Source organism: Schistosoma haematobium, chromosome 1 (genome assembly GCF_000699445.3).
Source record: "Schistosoma haematobium chromosome 1, whole genome shotgun sequence".
Taxonomy (NCBI): domain Eukaryota; kingdom Metazoa; phylum Platyhelminthes; class Trematoda; order Strigeidida; family Schistosomatidae; genus Schistosoma; species Schistosoma haematobium.
The window spans coordinates 47,566,047-47,590,178 of record NC_067196.1 but is presented as its reverse complement, the minus strand read 5'-3'; the positions used below and the strand labels follow the sequence as shown (position 1 = coordinate 47,590,178).

The following is a 24,132-nucleotide window of genomic DNA, read 5'->3' as shown; positions in this document are numbered from 1 at the left end:
TGTAAATGCACATGGAAGAGGCCAACTCAGGTAACTTGTCCTTCGTTTGAGTAGACATCGCTGGTCGACAAGAGAAGGTCAACGCAAGATTGGCTGCGTAGAATGTCTTGGTGATTACTTTGGTTAACCTATATTTCAGAGTGTCACTATCTAATTATTTACACACATCTTATTACGAAATGATTTTTTTAATGTTTTGTGATTACTATTCCTAGTCTATTTACCCATGTTTATTTGACCTTCTATTTCCAACGATTAACTATTGATAAGAGCTTTGTTATTGTAGTTTATTATTCTCACTATTATCAGTTCACCTGTCTTCGTACTATCAACTTGTACTTTTACCTATTATGTGTAGTGACTTATTCTATTTCATTGTGATTATTGACTCATATTGCCTTGATTGGTTTAAAACTTTCGTATAAATATTCATGTATATTAGAGTAAAGCCTGATGACGATCTAATTGAAAACAATTGTTCGCTTATATGTGTTCTTCGATGTAGTGTTGGAAATGCCGTACAGCACAATACATAGCTAGGAGTTCCCTACCGAATGTGCTGTACCTCGATTCGGTGTCTAGCAACCTTCTAGAGAAAAATGCCAAGAGTTGCCAGGAGTTGTTAACCCATTGTTGTAAGACTCCTCCGATTGCCGAGTCGGATGCGTCTACTGCGATGCTAATGCGTGCTCGGGTGTCCTGATGTGCGAGCATTGTTGCTTTAGCAATCAGTTCCTTAACTGTGGAGAATGCTTTTCGTGCGGTGTCGTCCAAATTAATGGATTTCGCATTTCCACGAAGTTGGTCGGTCAGAGGTTTCATAAGTAATGCGCATTTCAGTATGAAACGTCTATAGAAACTTACGAGGCCGTTCAACGTGCGTAATTGCTTGACGGTGGTCGGTTCTGGGTAATCCAGAATGGCCGCCACTTTGGTCCTAAGAGGTCGAATGCCTTGAGCATCGATAGTGTGTCCCAGAAAGTCTAACGAGTCGGTTCCGAATTGGCATTTCTGAACGTTTACAGTAATGCCATGTTTTTGAAGTCGTTCGAAAACAAGATCCAGATGCTTGAGATGTGTTTCTCTGTCCGGACTTGCGACTAGACAGTCATCAACATACGCGTGTACGAAGTTGAGACCTCGAAAAACGTCGTCTTTGAATCTTTGGAATGTTTGAGCAGCATTCCTTAGACCGAAAGGCATTCGCAAAAATTCATAGAGTCCGAAAGGAGTTATGATAGCTGTTTTCGGTATGTCGTCAGTAGCCATAGGGATTTGGTTATACGCTTTAACCAAGTCGATTTTCGAAAAGACAGTTGTACCTTTCAAGGTAGCTGTCAAATCGTGAATGTGAGGCAACGGGTAACGATCGGGAATGGTTTTCGCGTTCAATCGCCGATAGTCTCCAGTTGGACGCCAATCGTTGCTGTCCTTTTTAGGGACCATGTGCAACGGAGATGCATATGGGCTACTTGACGGTCGTATGATTCCTAAGTCCATCATGTGATCGAATTCGTTTTTCGCTAACCTTAGCTTTTCAGGAGCTAGTCGTCGTGCTTTAGAGAATACAGGTGGTCCTGTAGTCGTGATGTGATGTGTAACGTTGCTGGTTACACACGGTAGTTTCGGTTGAGTTTGTTGTATCCTAGGGTACTTATCGAGTAGTGGTTGATAGAGTGGGTCTATCATATGTTTAACTGTGACTGGAGATACTCTACAACCAGTAAAAGAAGTTACGCAAACGGACAAATTAGTGTTCCCGTCTACTAGCCTCCGTTTGCGCGTGTCGATGATCAGATTATGGTGTTGTAGAAGATCCATACCAATGATTGGCATAGAGACATCTGCAACAACGAAAATCCAGTGGATGGGTTTGCGTAAACCCACGTTAAGGTAAACGTACCTTTTGCCATACGTAGCGATCGGTTTTCCGTTTGCCGCCTGTAAGTTTAGGATCGATTCGTGTAGTCGGTCGTTAGGATTTGCTGGGAGAACGCTAACTTCTGCGCCAGTGTCGACGAGGTAGCGAATTCTCGTTGTCACATCTGTGACGAATAACAGACGGCTTTGTTCGCCGGCTACGGTTGCCGTTAACGCGTGCCGGCTTGGAAGTTTCCCGAATTGTTTTTCGAATCAGTCGGTTTCGTGTTGGGAAAATTGCAGGGTTTTCTGCAATTTCTGGAAAACTTTCCATACTGGTTATGATACCAACACCAGTCGGGGTTATCTGTCTCTCGTGGTCTAGAGACAGATCGCTTACGAGAAATGCTTCTACGTGGTGTGCGCGATCTCTTACGGTCGGTACGAAGACTAAGATAACACGTGAGTGTGTGACATAAGTCGGTTATATCATTCTGAGTCGTGTGAGGCTTTTCTTTGACTGAAAATACCTCGGTAGTAGAAGGTTTCGTAATTTCTAGAATGCGGTCGGCAGATGCAGCTAGTTCGTCTAAGGCGTTGTTCTGGAACGAGACCAGAACTGCTTGCACCTGTTGGGGAAGTTTTGACAAGAAGAGTTGTTTGAATAGACCTTCGTCGAAAGTTCTTGGGCCTATAACCTCTCTCATCCGTTGCAACATGTCCGTCGCAGAACCGTGTTGCAGGTCGATGTTATTGAAGAGTTGATCTAACCTTTGTCGATCGGTTAGGTCTCCTCGTTTAAGAATCGAGCGTTTTAAGATTTCGTAAGGATCGGAAACATCACTAGTAAACATACTAGGTGTTACGTACCTGTTGAATTCGCGCGGTAGTGCCTTGACTACTGCGAGGAATTGTGCACGTGTGTCGATCACGCCGTGCTCGGAGAAGTCGGCTTCTGCGTAGCAAAACCAGGCTTCGATGTTGTCGGGCCAGAAAGGCATCAGTTGAAACGAAGGTGGGGACAAAGTCTTAAGCTTGAGTACTTTAGGTGTCTGTTCAGTCATGATGAAGTATGAAGTACGATAATGAACGAGGGAAAATATATATATATCCAAGAAAAAACACGAAAAAAATCACAATGTTTAAAAAAAAATAAAAAATAAGGCAATGATATATAAAAATCCCAAAAAGGAACAGACTCACAGTTGCAATTAGGTGTACCAGATCACGTCGGGTTCACCAATGATGATGTCACAGGTATTCAGTGTTTGACAACGCTTCTACCAGTAACACCTTCTTATGTATTTCGTTCCCACCAAGAGAAATCAAAAGACAGAGTCGAGGAGATCGGAAGAGTATATTTGGCGATGACCAACATATCGGAATTCTCTGATCTAATCTGGCTAGCGAATGAGGTTGATCTTGAGCACAGCGTTACCACACGTGATCTGGTGCGGATGCCTGACCGAGCGCCTTCAGCTAGATGAGTCCACTAAAACATATGGTCAGCATCCAATGTCGAAAACTTACAGAGCTATTTATTTTAGGGATTTATTTACCGCTACACCAGCATCAACTCTCTAAGTGGACAGGAAACGCTTAATATTGACAACTTAACAACGAACATTGATTTTATCCAAATTCTTTCGTTTCACAATCAAGTATAGTATTGTACAACTCATATACATATCAAAAGGTATAATCAAGTCACTATTTGGATTGAGGCAGTTTAAGGATTAGAGAACAGGCGCGCAAGTATAAAAATGGCGCTCGTAGGGCCAAAGTGCTCGGTAGTCCTTCTTCTTCTCAGTGTTTGGGGGATATTGATGCTCGTAAGTCTTCAAAAATTAATTAAATTAAATAGAGGAGATTTGTCATATCCAGATGTGAACTCTGGAAAGAACTATCTCGCCTTATGTGTTGACAAATTTTAATTACTTTCATCAAGTAAATTTAGGAGAATATTCTATAATGATTAAGAGTACTTAAACTGATTTTCTAACTATGAACTCCGAAAATAGTGTAATATAAGGTGTGTGAAATTAAGTGACCTCGACTGAACGTATTGTGTTTGGAATTCGTAATCATTATTACGAATTCCAAACACAATACTCTTAAGCGTACCATCAAGTAAAAAGGAATCATCAGTTAGTACAAATACCACATGTTCTCATTAAAATTCGTAAGCTAGCCACCGTTACCTAATTTCTGGGCTAAGTATTGGTTGCTGGAAGTGTAAACGTTTGTAACTGTATAATGGTTGTTTAGGATTATATCAAATATGAAAGTTACATCTACGCACTTCTGGCAACCCATACTTTATCCAGAAGGTATATTTAATGTACTTAACTTATATCCTAGGTTTGCAGAAGTCCTCATTCTCTTTTGAATATCACACAACGTCCAAAAAAACCCAACTCGTCCGGTGAATCGTTATGTAGAACTAGTTTTTGTTCCAGCCATCTCATTTCTCACCTATCGGATATTTTCTTTAAATTAAACTCAATATTTACTTGATAAGGTTTGTTTGACCATCCATCATGCAATCCGGTATCTTCCTTAGATTCCTTCACGTATAAAGATGAAGTAATTCAATGAATAATGGACGTTCCAGTTCGTCTGCTTGATATCTTCCCTCCAGACTTTATTGCATACAACATTTTTATGTTAAAAAATCAGCGAATTTTCATGAAAATGTATTTTAAGGTGATGACAAGTTACACGGGCGTAAGTAACTAAATCCAAAACCATTTATCAGAGACTTGTAGATGTTTTTCAGACTTCTGAATCCAAGCTAGTTTCCATCATTACTTTTGATATTACCTTGTTCCTTGTTTTAAGTGGGTGTTCATTTGTGATGAATTGGCTGTAATTTATAATGGTTGGCACGAATCAGTTATAGTTACATATTTTAATGTTCCCCTGTTAAATAAGATGGGCTAAGAGTCACCTTTTTGTCAAATTCGTTACTATATGAAAACTAAGGAAAAAGCCGGTGATTTTAGCTATCCGTTCTTTAATTCACGATAATCCTACTGTCAGTCTAAAAGTTTAAGTGAACTATATAAACCTAAAAATCATGTCTACATTTTGTTGTAAATGTTGGGGCTCAACAAACGGGCGTTTTATTCTTAAGTTAAGTGATATTTCAACAATCTATCCATTCATGTGAAGTGTAACTTTTTTAACTTTATTATCAAAAACCGAATATACAAAACACAGTACCTCGATTTATAGACTTTTGAGTTCGTACATAACTATATCCCGTAAATGGGGGAGATTTCCCTCTTTACAAACAACAAGGTTTTAGTTTCATATTACTTCTCAGCCCATAACCTGGATTCCTTAAGTTGAGTTGGCTAATTTCCTGTGTGTTCTTTATTGATCATCACCACCCTTACCTGCGCATATTTTTTCCTCAAAAATCCTCGTAACCAAAACCACACCTACAGTATCGTGGGCTTCTGATCCAGTTACATTTACGAACAATACAGGCATCCGCAATAGTTCTAACGTACTAGAACAGGATACTTAGTTGCACGTTATGTGTCTTCTGAACCATATCCTTTAATCCTTAGTATCTCAAATATTCAATGCACGGTATATTTCCGACATGGATATACAAAATTCAAATGTAGCCATGCACCGCCTGTAGTACTTAGCATATAAGTCCCGTAAGATTCACCATGTGGTATGGGATTTCGTGACGCATTCGTCTGAGGACATGTACCTGATTATTCATAAGAAATTCTTATTCTAAGTAATGAACCTGTTACAAAATTCCATCTCTAATCCATGTGTTCACATTTAAAACTGAGATTAAATTTACTTTTTTACCTTTCCTTCTATGAACCAATTCTCTCTCCCTATATCATGTCCTTATATGCAGTCTTTTTCCAGTCTACCATTAAAGTAACTGCTTCTATGGATTTAATGTTCATCTTGTACTAATGAGGTATGCGAATTCGGGCCGATGCATATATGTGCTTGGTCCTACGTTTTAGATAACTGACTGAATTAAAAGAGCATTCCATTCTAGAATGAGGTTACTGAAAGTGTATTTCTAAAGTCTGCGTAAGCGGTTTTATTGAAATAATGTAATTTATAGTTACGATTTGTTAGAAAAACGACCTGTATAAAACTAGTGGATATTAACAAACTTTTCAAACTATTGATACTCAAGATTTGTCAGAACATGGGCACGATTAATAAAGAAGCTGTGTCCATTGACTATTCGGATCTTGTTAAGGTCTTCAGTAAGTTACTTGTTATACTTTTTCTTGGTAAACTAATATAGATGAACACCATAGACAATTAAATTTACATACTCAGTTTTAGCTGTACTCTTAAAATTAGCGATATTGTCTGACTGTCCAGATCGAAATAGCTAAAACGACGTCCAAACCACTGTCTAGTATGTGAAACTCAAGTGTTTTAACCACTAAGATATCCTCTACTGTGCCATTGAAACATGTAGCTAAAAATTTCAGTAGGTAAGTGCCGAGCGTCCGTATTATGTAAGTAGACATACAGTCCAGTGACCATGCTGAAACCACTGACGTTGTTGCAGTCATACATAGCCCAAACTACAAGCTCTAATCAGGAATATTACTGCTGGAACTTCGTAAAATATTTTTTATATAATCAATGGAGTAGTTATACTTTGTGCTTTACTCTATGGGTAGATGAGAAATTGTACGTAGTAATCACTCAACGTTATCAGTAAAATAAAAGGAGCGTGAATTAGACAAGCTTAAAAGCATAATTATCGTTGCATTTTGTCACAAGCGTCGATCCGTTTGTATTACAAATCCACCGTTATCACTTGTCCACAGGGAAGTTAAATTCAATGTAAAGCTCTCACGTCAAACTTTAGACGTAACTCTTTTGGGTCACTAAAATTTTACTACCATGCCTTGTGACCAGGATATAATACCTGCTTCCATAAAATGAGAAAACTTAACTTCCCAGCACTTTATTTCATAGTGGTGGAAGCCTCAAAAAAGCATGTTTATTTTTGGTTGAGATTTTAAAAGTTAGATATTTTAGTATCTTAAGTGTGTGTACTGCTAATACCGTCATCCTTTTATTGAATACTTTATTTTTCCTGCAGTTAGATATAACCATTATTCTGCCTTATAATGTTCTAATGCATTGGAATAATTTATGGTCATTTACTAGTATCAGGACTTATCCTGCTATATAGGTTTCCTATTAGTCGTTAGTTCTAACCCTATCTTGTCTGATTGTTTTGTTTACAGCTTCTTATGGGTGTTTTTGCACGCGTAAACTCAGTCGCATTCTCTGAAGACATACCACTAAATGAAACAGCTTGGGCTGCTAGTGGCTATGCTCCCTTACATGTGGAGGAAGCTTATGTAATGGTGTCAAATAACTGTTTTATAGCTGCTGGGATCTACGTCGTCCTGCTAATTTTTTCAGGTGTTCAGTACTATTTCAATAAACGAGCTAACTACTTAGCGCATTAAAGCCAACTATTCCATTTACATATGCATAATATTTACCATTTTTGTAAAATTCTTTCTAAATTAGTGATTGGTCTACGAAGCTTAGCCGACAAGTGGAGCCCTTAACATGTAATTCTTAACCAATAAACTGTGTCAAATTGTACTAATTATGTAGATTGCTATCGTACTTGTTAATTGTTTGAAAGATTACTTACGATAACATCTTGTGTTTTGCTTTATATCTGTTTACGAAAGATAATTGTGTGTGTCAAAAAAATGGGTGCGCTAATAGTAAAAGGCATCTACAGTCTAGCTGAAGTTCCTCTCATAACATGTTAGAATATCTATGGGAACCTGGAACTTTGAATTTACGTCCACATAATAGTTTGAAGTATATGTATGGAGAGAGACAAACATAGACTTACAATATTATTTTAATATTTAAATCACGGTTATTAACACATCTACATTTGGAGTACAGGCACAAAACAAAAACAAGATAGGAAGAGAAGTAAGATGTTAATTCCATATTCAAGATATCACACAACATTAGTTAAATACATTATGGATTTTTGTAGGCAAAGAAAATAGTAAAAGGTGAAAGCAACCGAAGTGTAAGAGTACCCCGAGTTCCTGATCCACTCATTAGTGTATTTATGTAATATTTGTTCACTCATAAATAAATTAGTTGAGTTATATTCAAATCACAAAATCAAGAGATGGCGCTCTTCGTCCGTCAGTAACAATTATCATTATTGTCTTTACTCTCAATGTTCAATTAATACACAATAGTCGAGTGAATAGAAATCATATCAGTAGTTTGAAATCATAACAGTTTAAATCATTATCAGTAGATAGTAAAATTATTAAAGCAAGACAACAAATGTATAGATAATAAAAAAGTTTGCCAAATTTATAATTTTTGTTTACGATATAAATAATCTGAAATCATTAAACGGGACAAAAAATTAAAAGCTGTAAAAAGTAGGCTCATGTATACATATTTATAGGTGAGTATATATATATGGGTAAATTATAGGAATGATTAAGAGGATCTTCTAATTTGTATGTTTTGAATCATCAACAACACGAAACAAGAATAACGAATACGTATTAAACCTGGTGTACAGAGAGATGAGGTAGCTGTATATCATTAAAGACTGAATGTATAATGTGTATAAATTGGAAAGTGTAAATGAGTAACTACAACCCTCATTCTGACTGTAAGTAAAGAATTTAGAAAAATGTACAAACTTCGTCTTTTTTATAATTACTGGATGAAAAGATCTTGAGAAGAAGATAAACGTTGAAACCACCCTTTTTATACCGGCACAAATAATCGCTAGTGCATATTTTGTTAAGTATTATAATTATCTATTTTTATGTCATGTAAAACCACTTCAAATATTTGTTTTCAGCATAGAACTTAATAAGCAGTAATCTTTTGAACGGAATGGCGCTGAAAGCAAGAAGGCGCTTTATCTTCTCAGTCCTTTCAAATTTGATGCGGTTTGATAAGAAAGACGTTATAGGAGGGAAACTATTTCATCTATGATTAAATATTATGTATCCTAACATTGATTCCTAGGCTAAGTCATTAGTTTCGTCGTTCGCAAATGATATACTATTTACTGGTTCTGTGTTTTGATTGTTTAGTTCAATGTTCGTGACTGTGATCTCACAAGAAGCTGATCTGCTCTGTGGAGACGTCTGGTCGGGGCGGATAAACAACGAAGAGGAAGGATTATCAGTTTTCTCCGTCATGTTGTTAGGGAGAGAATCCCCGGTAAAATTTGTCACACTATCTTCCAAACCAGACCTCAAAGCTTGTTTGTTAGGAGGTTTGACATGATTTAAACCGGGCTTATAATCCAGAGAATTATCCGGCAGGCATGAATTCATTACTAATTGACTTTGAGTAAATAGGTCATTTGATTCCAGTAAGTATGGGAGGATCTGAGCAATCGATACAGAACCAAGTAAATCTGGCAGTAAAAAAGGAAAGTTTGACAGTTTATTTCGTAATTACATGAAACAAAGCATACTTTAAAATGTTAGTCGGTGCATAGTAATTGTATTTGATAATAAGTTATGGATAACTACTACCTCATGGAAATAAGATCGCTAAGTCTGCTATAATATTTGTATAAACTATTGACTCCGTTTTGAGTAGGTCCACCGTGATTAGTATGTGGACGACCTTGAAATAATCTAGTAGAGTGCCCTTGGAACTTGTTATCCGCATACTGACGTTCAACTTAATTCACTTTATTTGCCAAATCCTTCTCAAATAAGATTGTTGTTTAACAGTTGTGGTTAGTTTGTTAGATGATGGAAATTTATTTAGAACCGAAATATTTGCAGTTACTCCTATTTGATATCAGGGAATATCATATTAACCGGATTCTAACTGTGAACTTGACTAGACAGCTTCCTACTTGCTTTTTGAATACGGACTGTCACAGCGACAATCTAAATCCAAGGATATCTAAATTATACATAATGAATAAAATTTTATATACATATCCTCCCTTGGATTGATACATCATCATTGATGTACACATCTCGAACAAACAAAAGATTTTACCTACAAGTTCGATCATATCCACATAACGTGGAGTCACAAACTAGTTGGGCATTTTTTTACTTCCGTTGGCATTTGATAAAGGATATGAACACTAAACAAAATCATATAGGAGCTGCTTAGTTACTGCCACGTGTCCACGATAACGATTAAGGTCTCCGGTCAGCCTACGGTAAATTTCGTTTACGAACGATTGAGGACTCTTCTAATATTACGACTCAAGGTTAGAAACTAGAATGGGCTGGATATCTGCACAGTTCAACGTTAATAAACACGCTAAATAGGCAAAACAGAATATTCAGGGTAACTTTATATTCATTACAGAAGTGAAATTTGGAGAGGAACAGCTGTTTTTATAGTATTAAACAATGGTCTTCGCGCACTTGATGAAGTAAACTAAGGGTGATGATAACCAAGCAACAGTAAATGCTATAGCGGAAAAATGAACTAGAAAAATATTATCAGGGCTACCCTTTAAAAAAGACTAGGTAAGCCGATCTCTACCTAAAAGTTACTTTGATTATAATGTGGAGACTGTCATTAGTTAATAAACTACTGGCCAAGAGAGATTATTTTTAACAAAGAAAAATATATTCACAGTCTTAGAGTATTGAGACTAATTCCATGTACACTGATGCATTATATGGCTTAACAAAATATACACTTCTTTTAACTGGTTCAGGAGAAATTGAACACTTGCAATTTCGTTTATTACTATCCATCCAAACATCAAATGGATATATAGAGCAGTTTTAAAAAGAAAATCAACAGAAAGAAAAAACTCACTTGAGAAAAATGCTTCTTCTAAATCTTTTGGATCTAAGTAGCGCAGTGTAGATAATAATTGTGTCAATATAAGAACTCTTTTAATAATAGGTTTTGTTCTTTTCGATGAAAGAGAACCAGTACCAGTAGTTGTAGAGGATGCTGCACGTGTAGACAAGAATTCAGAAAATTCGCTTAATACACGTGATTCCATTTCAGTAATTTGTTTAGCTAAACTGGCATCTCTTGCATTGATGCATAAACGACCTTAAAAATAAATAGAAAAATGAGACTTTATTAAAAGTTATACAATTTCTATAAATTTCTATTGTTGAATAAGATTAGTTTGAAATGATCATGGATAAGTACATTTATATCCAATAAATTAATGAATATGAAAGTAGAATAATATCTCAAATCTAATTCTATACTGATTAGAACTTTAACAAACTGAAGTTATGATCAAAAAAGTCTATAAATAATATTGATAATCAATAGATATATATAAACTAAAAGAAAATCATTCCCAAAATTAATTAATGTAGTCGTATATCAATATGTGAGTCAATAATTAATCAGTAGTTAGTCCTCGACATTCAGCTCAATGGAGAATTAATGTACGATTTCATGTAAAGGAAAAAAAAAACGATTTCCTTTGAATCAATTGCTAAAGAAAAATTACACTATTTTACCTACCGTTTAATAACAGATATCATTTTAAATGAATATGACGTAATATATAACTAGCTCAACTCTATTTAATGGTAATAAAATATGTAGAAAAAAACAATGTAACATTTTAAAATAAATAATATCATTTTACCTACCGGAGCTAAGTATAACCATACATCTAAGATAAGTATATTCATGTGTGTCAACTTCAGCTCCTGAGAATTGTTTCATCAGCTGTTCCACTAGTTCTATCACAGCCGAAGATGATGAATTTGTCTTTAAGTACGAAGTATCCATTGGTTCTTTGATAGATAAAATATGTGAAGATGATGATGAATCAAAATTATTGGATTTAAATGAATTAGTTGGTGCAATACTGCAAGGAGAATTTGTTTGTTGTTCTCCTGAGATTTGTTTAACTGTCAATTGTAAAGTAGATTATTTAAAAATAATGTAAGTAAATAAAATGAATATTATCAATACCATAAACGAAATAGACCCAATAAAAGAAAATTCAAGATATTCATCAATTTAATCTAAGTACAATTTTGATGTTCAGAGTAGTAGTAAAACATTTCCCTATAAAATAATAAAGTTGAAACACATTAGGAAGAAAATAATTTCTGAAGTATCAATAAGGATTTATATTAAATTGTTCGAAACTACAACATGATCTAGTCAATTTGATAGATCACTTAAACTTAGTTTATGGTAACCTGTATATAACACTTTAGAACAACTCAGAAGTAATAAATTTTCATTTCACATTAAACGATCAGTAATTTATAAAAGTTGCTAGTAAGATTTGTAGAAATCCTTTTAAAATTTAAGACAATTAGCAACAATACAAACATAGACACAGCTGTAAAAATGTAAGCTTGGAGTATTCTTTTTCTTTATTGGTTTAAAACATAAGAGAATATATAAAATATGCTCCATAAAACTTCATTGATAATATTGTGAAGAAACACAGGAAAGGTAGTAAAATGAATTAAAATGGTATATGATTAGAGATACCATTCAGTTAAAAATACAACAAGCTCGGAAGGACTGGGTTTTCAAAACATACTAGAACTGTTCTCACTAACAAGTGAACCTGACCTTCAACAACCACACTAAGATCATGAAGTTCTCAGATTTGCATATGCTATTCCGACTTCCACTATACGTAGATTGATCTCATTTTTGCTATGCAACATCCAGCACTAACACTACTGCTCAGACAGACGAGTTTTTTCAACCTCTTATAATAAAGACGAAGTGCAGAAACAGGCTTTGTGCTCAGTCTTGCAGAAGCACTTGAAAATAAGAAAGTACATGCTTCACATAAGGACATTAATTCCCAACTGAATACCTAGTATATCATCGCGCAGTAAAACAATGTTATCCGTTGACTCACAGCTGAAATCTTTCCTCATGTAACAGACTCACCCCACCATCGCATACTACCTTCAGAGCTGCCTGAGGAATATGGTTAATGATGGAATTATACGACATTGACAAACCCCACTGTTTGATTGGAACAATAGAAAAATGTGGTCGTATGATTTCACTCGGTCTGAAGTTTGTATACAGAGCCTCCAAAATGCTAATAAACTTTACAGCTAAACTCCACTTCAACGGACAATCCTGTTCAACGAATTAAAACGACCATGATATCAAGAAACACAACGAATGCTGATTTGTCATTAGTGTGGCGATGTTGTAACAATTGACGAAGGCGAAAACGTGATCACTGTATCCTCGACCGAAACTAAAACCAATCTGTTCCTCTCGAGCAAATGTTTTAAGTTTTTTCTAGAAAATCTGCAGACAACAGCGTGAGTCAAAAATTTAGAAGCAACGAAACCACTGTTGCATAAACTAGGTAGAGCCTTACTAAAAAAGAGAACGACGACCGCTTCATTGCAAAACAATGAAGAACCCTCCGTCCCCCTATTCCTTTTATACAATCCACCCGGTTCGCTGACCAGCGGTTCTCCAACCCTATTGGAAAGGTCGACTGCTAACTTGTGATGGGCTTCAAAGGGTAAGTTTCTTTCTCAACCTGATTCTGATTTAGATAGCTTTGTATTCCGCTAATTAGTACTTTAAGCAACCATACAAAACAAAAGCCCAGAAGCCAACTCCAGCTTTAGCATTCAATGTTTACTACTTTGAAATAAAAAAAGTAATAATACGTATCAACGTGTTTATATCAATATAAAAATAAACCGTTGCCTTAATAATGATAAAGCCGAGACACAAATATCAAATAAATGTTTTTTAACTGAAACTGACTACTACTAATCGTTATAGTAGCTTCGCGAAAATTGCAAACATTATTGGCTTACCTCTTGTAGAATTAATGTCGTTTTGTGCACATAAGCTATTTGTTGGTTGCGAGTCGTTTGATTCTTGATTTGGCCTATGATTCTGAGAACGATTAATTTGGTCAGCTGCTTGACATAATCCAAGCACAAAAAGGTCAGACCAGGAAATAGCCACTAAATCACGTTGAACTCCAATTCTAAAAGGAAAGCAAAACTCAATTATTTATTAAAAAACATTAATAAAATCATTATTACATTGTGTGTCGTGTGATTAGAAGTGACATCAATGTTTTCAAAAGTCACAGTTCAAGTTGAAGATAACACTTAAATAAAAGTTAGCTAAGAAAACTTAAATGATCTGAAAGTGTCAAGAAGGTAAAGCATAAGAGCTGATCACCATATTAATGATCAATATAAACAAAAACTACTTACGACAAGGAACAGTGCTCCCAAGTTTTATGAAACTGATTGAAACACTAACCAGTCAGAAATCAAAATTTTCTTTATATACTAAAATATCAAATCAATTGGTGTTTTAGATAATACAATGTGGGCAATTGTTAACTTTTTTTATTATCCCCTAATATCCGGTAGGTAACTAGAGTTGAAGACAGATTTTGTGTTCATTTGAAACTAAGAATGAATATTTACTCATTTCACCAGTACCCAGAAAGTATAAAATCATTAAATTTTTTTCCTTAACAACTGTGACAATTCCACATTTATTTCTTAACTGTCAAATAACAATTCAGTACACCTTAATTTCATTATGGTTATTAAATATATTGAAATCTCTATACAACAAAAACTTTGTTCAATTTTGTTAATCAAGTGTTTATATGCTAAACTTTTAAAATACATTCATGCCTCATACAATCAATCCCTTATATCATTTAAAATACACAGGAAGAGATAAATAATTTATTATCAGAAGGGGTTTGTGGAGATTTTAGAAATTTCACAGATTGAAATCATGAGTCAATTGAAGCTAGACCACCATGGAAAACCTGGAAGCACTGGACGGCCGTTTCGTCCTAGTATGGGACTCCTCAGAAGTGCTTCCGACTCAGTGGTCTAGTTGGTTGAGCGCTTAGCGCGAGGCTGATGGGTCCTGGGTTCGAATCTCGCGGGGTGCGAGATCGTGGATGCGCACTGCTGAGGAGTCTCATACAAGGACGAAATGGCCGTCCAGTGTTTCCAGGTTTTCCATGGTGGTGTAGCTTCAATTGACTCATGACTTCAATCTGTGAAATAATTTATTGTACCGATAAATCTATGACATAACACTAATTTCACTATCAATGAGAACAAAACGAAGGAAAAAAATAATAAATGAAATTGATTATGAACAAATTTAGTAGTAAATTTAAAAAATTATAATTTCTACATTGATCTGAATAAAGTTTAGATTTTAAATAAGTTCAGAAAAGAATATAAGATCAACTAGATTCATTCTAATATATCCACACTTCTAGAGTTAAAAATGACCTGGACACTACTCGAGTATAACACACACAAACACATACACGATTGGTTCTAAATAGGTGAATTATTCCAAGTGCACATAATTGATAACACTCGGTTTATAGTGATTAAAACTTATATATATATATATTATACTCTTAACGGATTAGTTACCAATATTTTTACTTATGATCTATTCATTATACTCGTACCTATCTACATACACAAACACAAGCAGAAACTTGATAAAAACAATTAAAAACAAGGAGATTTCATTTTTCATCTTATCACTATATAAAGCAATTTAACCCAGTTTGAAGATTTAATAAACGTCAGAAGAAGAGAAAAAAAAAATGTATAAATGTAGGCATGATTCACTTTTCTTCTGTTTTCAGTTTGATGAATATAAACTAGTGTTAAAAAAATTAATACAAAGATTTTTTTTTAAAACCTACACAGTATATTCTAGGTCACATAATGTTGAATTCATTATTATTATTATTAAATAATAGATTAATGATAAATCTAATCTCAATTGATTTGTACCCTTTTTAAGATGACGTGAGACTAGCATAAAGACACAGTTTTTAAGTTAATACTTAAACATGTTTAACATATCTGATATTCACTTTATATTATTGTATCATCTAAAGATGAAATCATAGAAACCTTTTTTATAATGTAAGTTTAACATTTAAGAAATGTATGTATGTTTGTATGTATGTATGTTGTATGTGGATGAATCCGAGAATAGAATGAAACTGTTGTTCATTAACTTTTTGGTGTTCATGATTCTCCAACAGATACTACACCTCATAATAATAATAATAGACCGAGAAAAATTAATACATGTCAGAAACAAAAGAGAAAAAAAATCACTCGAATTTCTAAAACTTAATCTTAAATACACATAATAAAAGGTTATTTTAATTAAATTCCCTGTAGATAGAATTCTATACCATGTTAATTCCGAACTGTCTAAATACAAAGTAGATTAATGATTATATTTGTTTGTTTTGTTTTTTCAACAACAGAAAAAGTAGTTTAGTTTGAATAATAGTTTTACCTTACGAAATGAAGAATATTTTCGATTAGTTTCCTTTTTCTTTTAAAACAAATCCTTATGAATGATAAATACTTCTTACAGTATTAGAAATACATTTTCACATTTCAATCTCCAAATACCGATATAAATAGATTCACGATTACTTTAATAAAGATTGTAAAGTAGGATTATACTATCTGGATATGATTCTAAATATTTAGATTGTAGAAATTAGTAACTATGTATTGTACAATCTTCCGTAGATTTAGTATGTATAAAACAAACATTAATGAAAATAAGTACTGAAATATATATAATTTCGCTTACGGTAGACGCTTCAAGCCATCGAAACGACGTAACCAATCCACAGTAAGAAATAGAACTCGTGAAGCTAGTTCACTTGATATACTAAGAGATCGACTATTATTATTATTATCTTGATACGCTTTGAAAACATGTGCATTTAAATCAAACATTGAATTCAATAAAACTGGCCCAACCAAAGGACTATTAGGTCTAGAATCATCTGAAGATTTAGTACATTCAGAAACACATTCCATTAGTCGACTTTCATCATCATCTTCACATGTTTCTCGTGTATCAGTTAATCCAATAGGATTATTTGTGTCAGGTTGCAATGAATTACTACTTTGTGTTCGTCGACGGATTGATCTGGCATTATTATTATTATTATTATTATTATTATTATTATTATTATTATTATTATTATTATTATTATTATTAACATCGGAAGGAAACGAGTAATGCATTTTACGTTTACGACTTCTTGACCAATTGGTTTCCTCTTTCTTCGGAGATGGATTTAATAATTCATTTTCTGATCGTAATGCTGTTACATCTGATGATGAAGTAAGCTCAAACTTTTTCGGTAGTAAATGACCGTTTACATCTAAATTAAACAAAAATATATTCAAAATAAGGTAAAAAAAAAAACAAGTGACGGTCTACGTATATGATATTTATATAATAATATATTCAATGTTAATGAAATAAATCGCAATATTATCATGAATATTGAATAATAACATACATTTACATTAAGAATCATAATGATGGATAAAGTTTGTATATCATATGTGTGTTCTAAGTAATGTAACATTTGACGACCTGGATAATTGAGAACCAGCCTTATTGTCAATCTAGATATTAATGTCCTAATGACGTTCGAAACGAAAACGAAAGCCTTACAACTCAACTATCCAGGTCAAAAGACGTAACATCAGCAGAGTAAATAAAAACAAAGTATCTTGATTATTTCTTAATGGGAAAACATTAACATTATCAATGTTTATAAAACTGAATAAATCATCTCAAGTTCACATGAAATATTATATCCAAGTTAGAAGAAACAAGTCATTTGTAACTTGAAATATCAGATTTCACAGGTTATCTATAAAACTTGATAGACAGATTATCACGAAAATGAATTTCACAGTGATTATTAAATCATGATCATTTTGAATGATGAATGCTTTGGAAGCTACGTTAAATCCTAACGACTTTATCTAGACTAGCTAACAGGTGATCAATAGCTGTTTTATTGTCTCAGACTGTAGAGTTAAGTAACGAGGAATCATTGGCTCCATCAGAATTACATGTAGATCTTGCTGACGAGTACTAACGGACACCTAGGTTCAAGGTTGCTTGTTGACTAGCTCCGGCCACCTAACGGACAAATTTCATTTAGCAAAGTTTATGTCTATATTTGACATTTCAAAAAGCCTCACGTCATGACAAGAATATTAGTTAAAACCAATATTTTATGCAGTTTTTAACATGAATAATAGGAGGAAGTGTTATAGTTAATCGTACAGTTAGGTTGGTATTATCATTCTGTTATCTTAGAAAAAAGTTATATTCACCATATAAGAAAAGAATTAACAATGAAGGAAAAAATATGAAGTTACAATTAATCTCTCCATTTCACTACATAATAATCTTATTTAACATTGGATTTAATTACTGATCATTAAACTAGAATGTGGCATAAGTGCTCATCGGTGCACGTTATTATAAATCCTATACATTACATGATAAGAAGTAAAGGAGATAAAATTAATTAATTATTTATCTAAAATAACTTTGACTCAACATTTATACTAATCATAGTATCTCAATCACAAGTTTCTAATCATATATATGGTGTATGCTACTTATGTTTACATATATAAGTATGTATCACCAGTCGGAAGTGGAATATCTGCGAGTAGAAAGTTTGGAAGAGAAAACGAAACTGAAGGCAATCAAGATAAAAACAGGAATGAAGGAACAATGATGCTTGTAAGAGACAATTCAAAGATGTGCAAATGATGTATTTCATCCATGATTTCCACATTTTACTAAACTATTGTGTGATTGTGCGCTAAACAATAAGTTGGTTTTCCACACACAAAACTAAAAACTGCAATATAGTTTTACTTCTATAATTTTATTGTTACATCATGAAATCTAGAACTAAAAACCAGATGTGCAATGAACCTAGAAACTAGTTTCATTCTTCTATGTCTTTTTCACCTTATCAATAATTCGAAATGTACAGAAATCAACAGAATGATAAGGATAATTATAATTTAGATTATTTAGGCCATTTTTGCCATGATTATCACTGAAATTTGAGATTTTAGGTCCGGTCAGTTCGTGGAGTTTAAAATGAATATACCTAGACCTCAGAGCATATTAAAAGTGAATGAATTAAAGCACTAATTACTTTAAGCAATATCGTGTTATTCTCAAGACCATTTACTATGCAGCTTTATAAACATGATATTTGTTTAGTACATATTGATTATTATCAAAGTATTTATCTCCTGATTTGAAATAGGATGAAACACATAGTCATTTGTCAAAAATTATTCTCATTAATAAATATACTAAAAGGGGTGAATAAAACAAGACGTAGCACGAGATTGAAAATTTATTCCCATTTAGACTTCCTGATTTGAATTTGCGAGAAAATTGTGAGTCATGATTGGAGACGTTGAGTGATATACTCAGAATCTGTTACAATGGTGTAGTTTCATTTGTCATTTTATATCTTACCTTTCATCCATCTCATATGCTGCACCTAGTAAAATTCATATTTCTCATGTTTATATTTCCATTGTAATTTACATTTTTTTCCTTTCTCTATTTCCAATCTTAGATTTTATTCGATTGATGTGCTGATATAAAGTGTGGCTGCTTCGACTGATGGATACATATTCCTACCTCAAAATACACCATAATAGTCAATTTTAAACAGATACTCTTGATTATTCAGTGGAGATTTAGACTAGAATTGATCAATCAGACAGATATCCTGGGGCTATTTTTGCACTTTTAATGCTAATTATATATATATATATATATATATATATATATATATATATATATATTTGTCAGGTGAGTACATATACAAAAAAAGATTTTCAAAGTTTCCCTAAGTTTTGATGTCAGAAATCTATATTAAAACTATTGTAATCATCTTAAATCATATGATTCAATGATCCACTTAATAAAATAATAACAATGTGAGCCAATCTATATGTGTTGCATTCGATTTATTTTTGGTCTGACAATGAAAAACAAAAATCTAGTATGTTCTCAGTAATAACTTGCAGTAAAAAAAGGATGAAGTTTTACAGAATGATGTAGTGACAGGTATACATCAACACGCAGGCAGTGATATATGTATGTCGAATAATAAACTCATTAGTTCTTGATATTATTACTATTCGTATGAAGTGAGATGAATACGAACAGCTGATAATCAATCTAATCTGAAATTGTCCCAACATATGAATCTTCAACATTAATCGTATGCTAATAGTTTAAGTAAATAATAAAACACGAAATTTTCATCACTCATTAATAATCAACAAGATATAATAATAATAATAATAATAATAATAATAATAATAAAGGTCATTAATATAGTGAAATTATTATCATATTCCTTTTAAATACTTTAAAAGTATAAGTGGGTTTACAAATATATATAAATCAATTAAACCCTATGGTTCAGAAAACATATATCTATCTAATTATGTGATATCAATAAACAACTTCATATTACACACATTCACACACTCATCTATGAACATATACATATGATAGATGTAAATGTAAACATATGAATTAGATTGACAAAAAAATAGAGGTTAGGAATTAAGTGATTATTCGAGGACACATTGAGGTCAAACAAACAAGGTCAAGATTAACTACAACAAAAAGTATACACGTGATACACATAAAATTATATAAGGATCTTCAATGTTCAAACATGAAAATGCATATATAAATACACATATATAATTAAGCATAGATAATATATAATCTACAATTATGCTAAAGTACAATAGATCGTTAAGCCGTGTCAGCATGAATTAAAGTAGGTCAGGTAATAACTATCCAAATGGTATATATTATTTATTAAAGAATATATCTACTACTAAACAGATATGTATGCAAATATATGTATATTTTAGTGAACCGACAAAATTATATATATATATATATATATGCCAGAATAAGGTCAAATGAAATCAGTGTACACTAATGATCAAAGTGTATGAACTTAAAGTATATAATGTTATAACTATCATCAACATTATCGGCACAATTATCGATTGAATATCTTTCTAAATCCATTTCGGATATTGATAACAATATAAATTTATAAAAGTAATTTCAAATTAATCTACCAACAATCTACAAGTGAGTAAAATAACAAAATACATAGCTAGTGTATGAGGTTCAATTTAAAGAAGAAGAAAAAACAACATTACGAATAGTAGCATTGACTATAAACTACGCACAGAAATTCCACACATTTATTAATACCACACAACTTAACAATATAGTTGATAAGTATTAACCGATTTGTACTTCATTATTGTAATCATTGTTAACAATAGTACTCAATACAGAATATATATATATATATATATATATATATATATATATATATATATATATATATATATATAAGTACAGTTCGATTTCAATTTACCAAAAAGATGAAGTAGTTCAGTTTCATTAGTTTCCTCATGAACTACTTAAAAAGTGAGCTAATATTAAAAAAAATATTTCACATATATTAATGATTTCATATCTTAACTAATAATGGTGTTCAAAGAAAAACGCTTAAAAGCAACATGATTATATCTTGAATTGAACAAATAATTCATACCACCTTCGCTAAGATCAATACCATATAATATCACCAACCAAACAATTTAAGTATTATATTCACATTAAGAAATATTGTTGCATACACTGACATTTCAATGTAAAAAAAGAAAACTAGGATTATGTAATCATAACTGATCCCACTTTGTTTCAATTTTATTTAATTAACATTATCCCTATACGACACAATGTATAGACAGAATAATTATTCTAACTTACAAACTATGTGACATCTATTGAATAAGTCTTAAAAATTATAATACACTAATCTGTTGAATATGAAACGATTAAACTAACAAAAAAACCCAGTTTATTTAATTCTCCCGATGTAATGGATAAATATTATTAATTAGCTTACGCCTGTTACCCCTCATGGAGGAGCATAGGCCAGCCATCAGCATTCTCCATCCAACTCCGTCCTGGGCAATCCTTTCCAGTTACTATTCATCCTTTTGATGTTTGCTTCCAAATCCCAGCGCAATGTGTTCCTTGGTCATAATCTTAGCAAAAATATATTCTCAGTAATTCATTGTGTAGTGTAATAGAAATAAATAAACTAATATGGTTTCAGTGAGAAATATTAGTAGAAAATTTTGTAATTATAGGTTAAGTATAACTGATAGAATATAAATACTTATGCACTAAGATAAATCATAAGTACAGATACTCAATCCATATTTTCATTGAAATGTAAACCATGATCATAATGTATATATTTGGGTTGAATCAGTCGATTAAACATGTGTGATTTTGTATTTAATGATCTCTATTATACTACCTGCTATAAAACCCCCAACTTTATAGTTTTTAGTGCAGTAATAACTTAGTTTTTAATAGTTTTCAAAAACTGATGATTGTCTATATATATATATATATATATATATATATATATATATATATATATATATATATATATATATATATATATATATATATATATACTACCAGCCAGTGTCAAGTATATGGTTTTGGTCAATTTCGAAGGAATGCACAGTATTTAATATATAAAACATATTTCATTCAGTAGAAAGTTAATATAACTTAACATTCGACTAAGATTATTTAATAACAATCAGCAGAAGGAAACTGGTAAACTTTACATATAGCCTACCTCGATAACTATTGATTAGTTCACCAGACTCGTGTGTATTCTCTTCCATATTGTTAGCAGTGCTACTATTACTACTTCGTCTTCCTCTAACATTAGTAGTAGTAGCAACCATACTACTGCAAGAACCACTCTTAGATTTATCGTCAGTATCCGTTAAAGTACTTGTCTGACTATTTGAAGTACGTTTGCACAATAGTTGTATTAAATTTGTTGACTTGATTGGTGGAGGTGCTGGTATGAATGGCGAATTATTGTTAGCAGCAGAATGCATCGTAACATTATTATCATTACCAATAGTATTGGTATTATTATTATTATTATTATTCATAGTTGATATGGTGTTATTGAGACCAAATAGCGAAGCTGATAAGCATGAAGATGAACTGGAAGGAATAGGTATTTCAAGTGTATTCGATGAAGTGGATGAGTGGTGAGAATTTGAAGAACCCATCTGTAATTGATGCTGATGAGAATGATGTTGAAGCATAAAGGGATGTTGCTGGTGAGAATGATGGTTGATTGGTGCTTTTTGTAAATGTGCTGTGGTTGAATTAACTGCATCCGTCAAAGCATTGAAATTATTCAGTCCAACATGATCCGATGAATTTAACATAATCGACATCAACACATTTAAAGCATCTGAATGATTGCTTGCACTAGATAATAATGATGATTTAGACGAATGATTTAAACCATTAATAAGTAGCTGATTTTCTAAATTACAATGTTGTCCAAATAAACTATTTGGATTTGTTTTCATACTAAATTGTGATGTAGAATTTTGATTTGAGCCAATTATTGCTGATGTAGTGGTCACAGTTGAAGATTGTGCTGTTTTCAATGATGATAGTGAAGTTTTCATATCAAATGGATTGAAATTTTGATTTGAAGTGGACAAATGCACCGAGTGATTCTGTTGTTGGTGATGATTATGATTTTCATTGTGCCGATGATGTAAAGGATTTAAAGATCCAGCTGCTGCTGCGGCAGCTAACCAGTAAGTGTATAACGCGGCTAAACTACGTCCTTGTTGATTTGATGATGACGATGATTGCAAGGAATTTATATTATTCAAAGCTAACTTAGTTAATTCATTCAAATTTAATCCACCCGTATCATCAAAAAGTGGCAAAGGATCCTGATGATTTGACACAGATGTTGAAGACGAACTTGGTGTGTTTGAGAAAGAAGTCTAAAATTGAAATATATGAATTACAATGAATCTTTAGATCTAGTGTAAGCATTAAACCAACAAGCAATTAATTATATGAGAAAAATTGCTGAACTAATTACATCTAGACATATACGTAACACAATAAGAACTTAATATATTTCTTAGTTTTGCTTCCTAGCTCATTGTAAATTCATATTCATAGATTTCCAATTACAGTTGACTGCTAAGATATCTGATTGTACTATCGTTTCTATTCAGATTTAACACTGGATAAATGAGCAGAAATACATACATGCTCATTTATTTGGTCCTCTTAAATTAGGTATCCTGTGCCATAAAACCCTTCTTTACTAAACGTAGATTAGTGTATTTGGCTTCGAGTTTCATTCTAAATGTGAAGACTAATGATATCATCCAATACTTTAAGCCAAATTAGGCGAAGCGAATTTTGAGCCTGTGAATTAGTGGCTAAAATTTAGACCCCTTA

The 24,132-nt window shown here is 32.7% G+C and overlaps 1 protein-coding gene across 1 annotated transcript in view; it reads right to left on the bottom strand.

Moving 5' to 3' along the window:
• Positions 1 to 7,736: 7,736 nt before the first annotated feature.
• NR2C2_1 (Nuclear receptor sub 2 group C member 2) overlaps positions 7,737 to 24,132 on the bottom strand; it is a 52,042-nt gene continuing 35,646 nt past the window's right edge. The window contains exons 7-12 of the mRNA XM_035730724.2: positions 22,472 to 23,663; positions 16,498 to 17,080; positions 13,683 to 13,858; positions 11,505 to 11,768; positions 10,699 to 10,944; positions 7,737 to 9,313 (exon numbers count right to left, since the gene is read on the bottom strand). Of these exons, the coding sequence (XP_035586269.2) occupies positions 8,913 to 9,313; positions 10,699 to 10,944; positions 11,505 to 11,768; positions 13,683 to 13,858; positions 16,498 to 17,080; positions 22,472 to 23,663 (2,862 nt within the window). The 3' untranslated portion in view covers positions 7,737 to 8,912. The remainder of the gene's footprint in view (positions 9,314 to 10,698; positions 10,945 to 11,504; positions 11,769 to 13,682; positions 13,859 to 16,497; positions 17,081 to 22,471; positions 23,664 to 24,132) is intronic.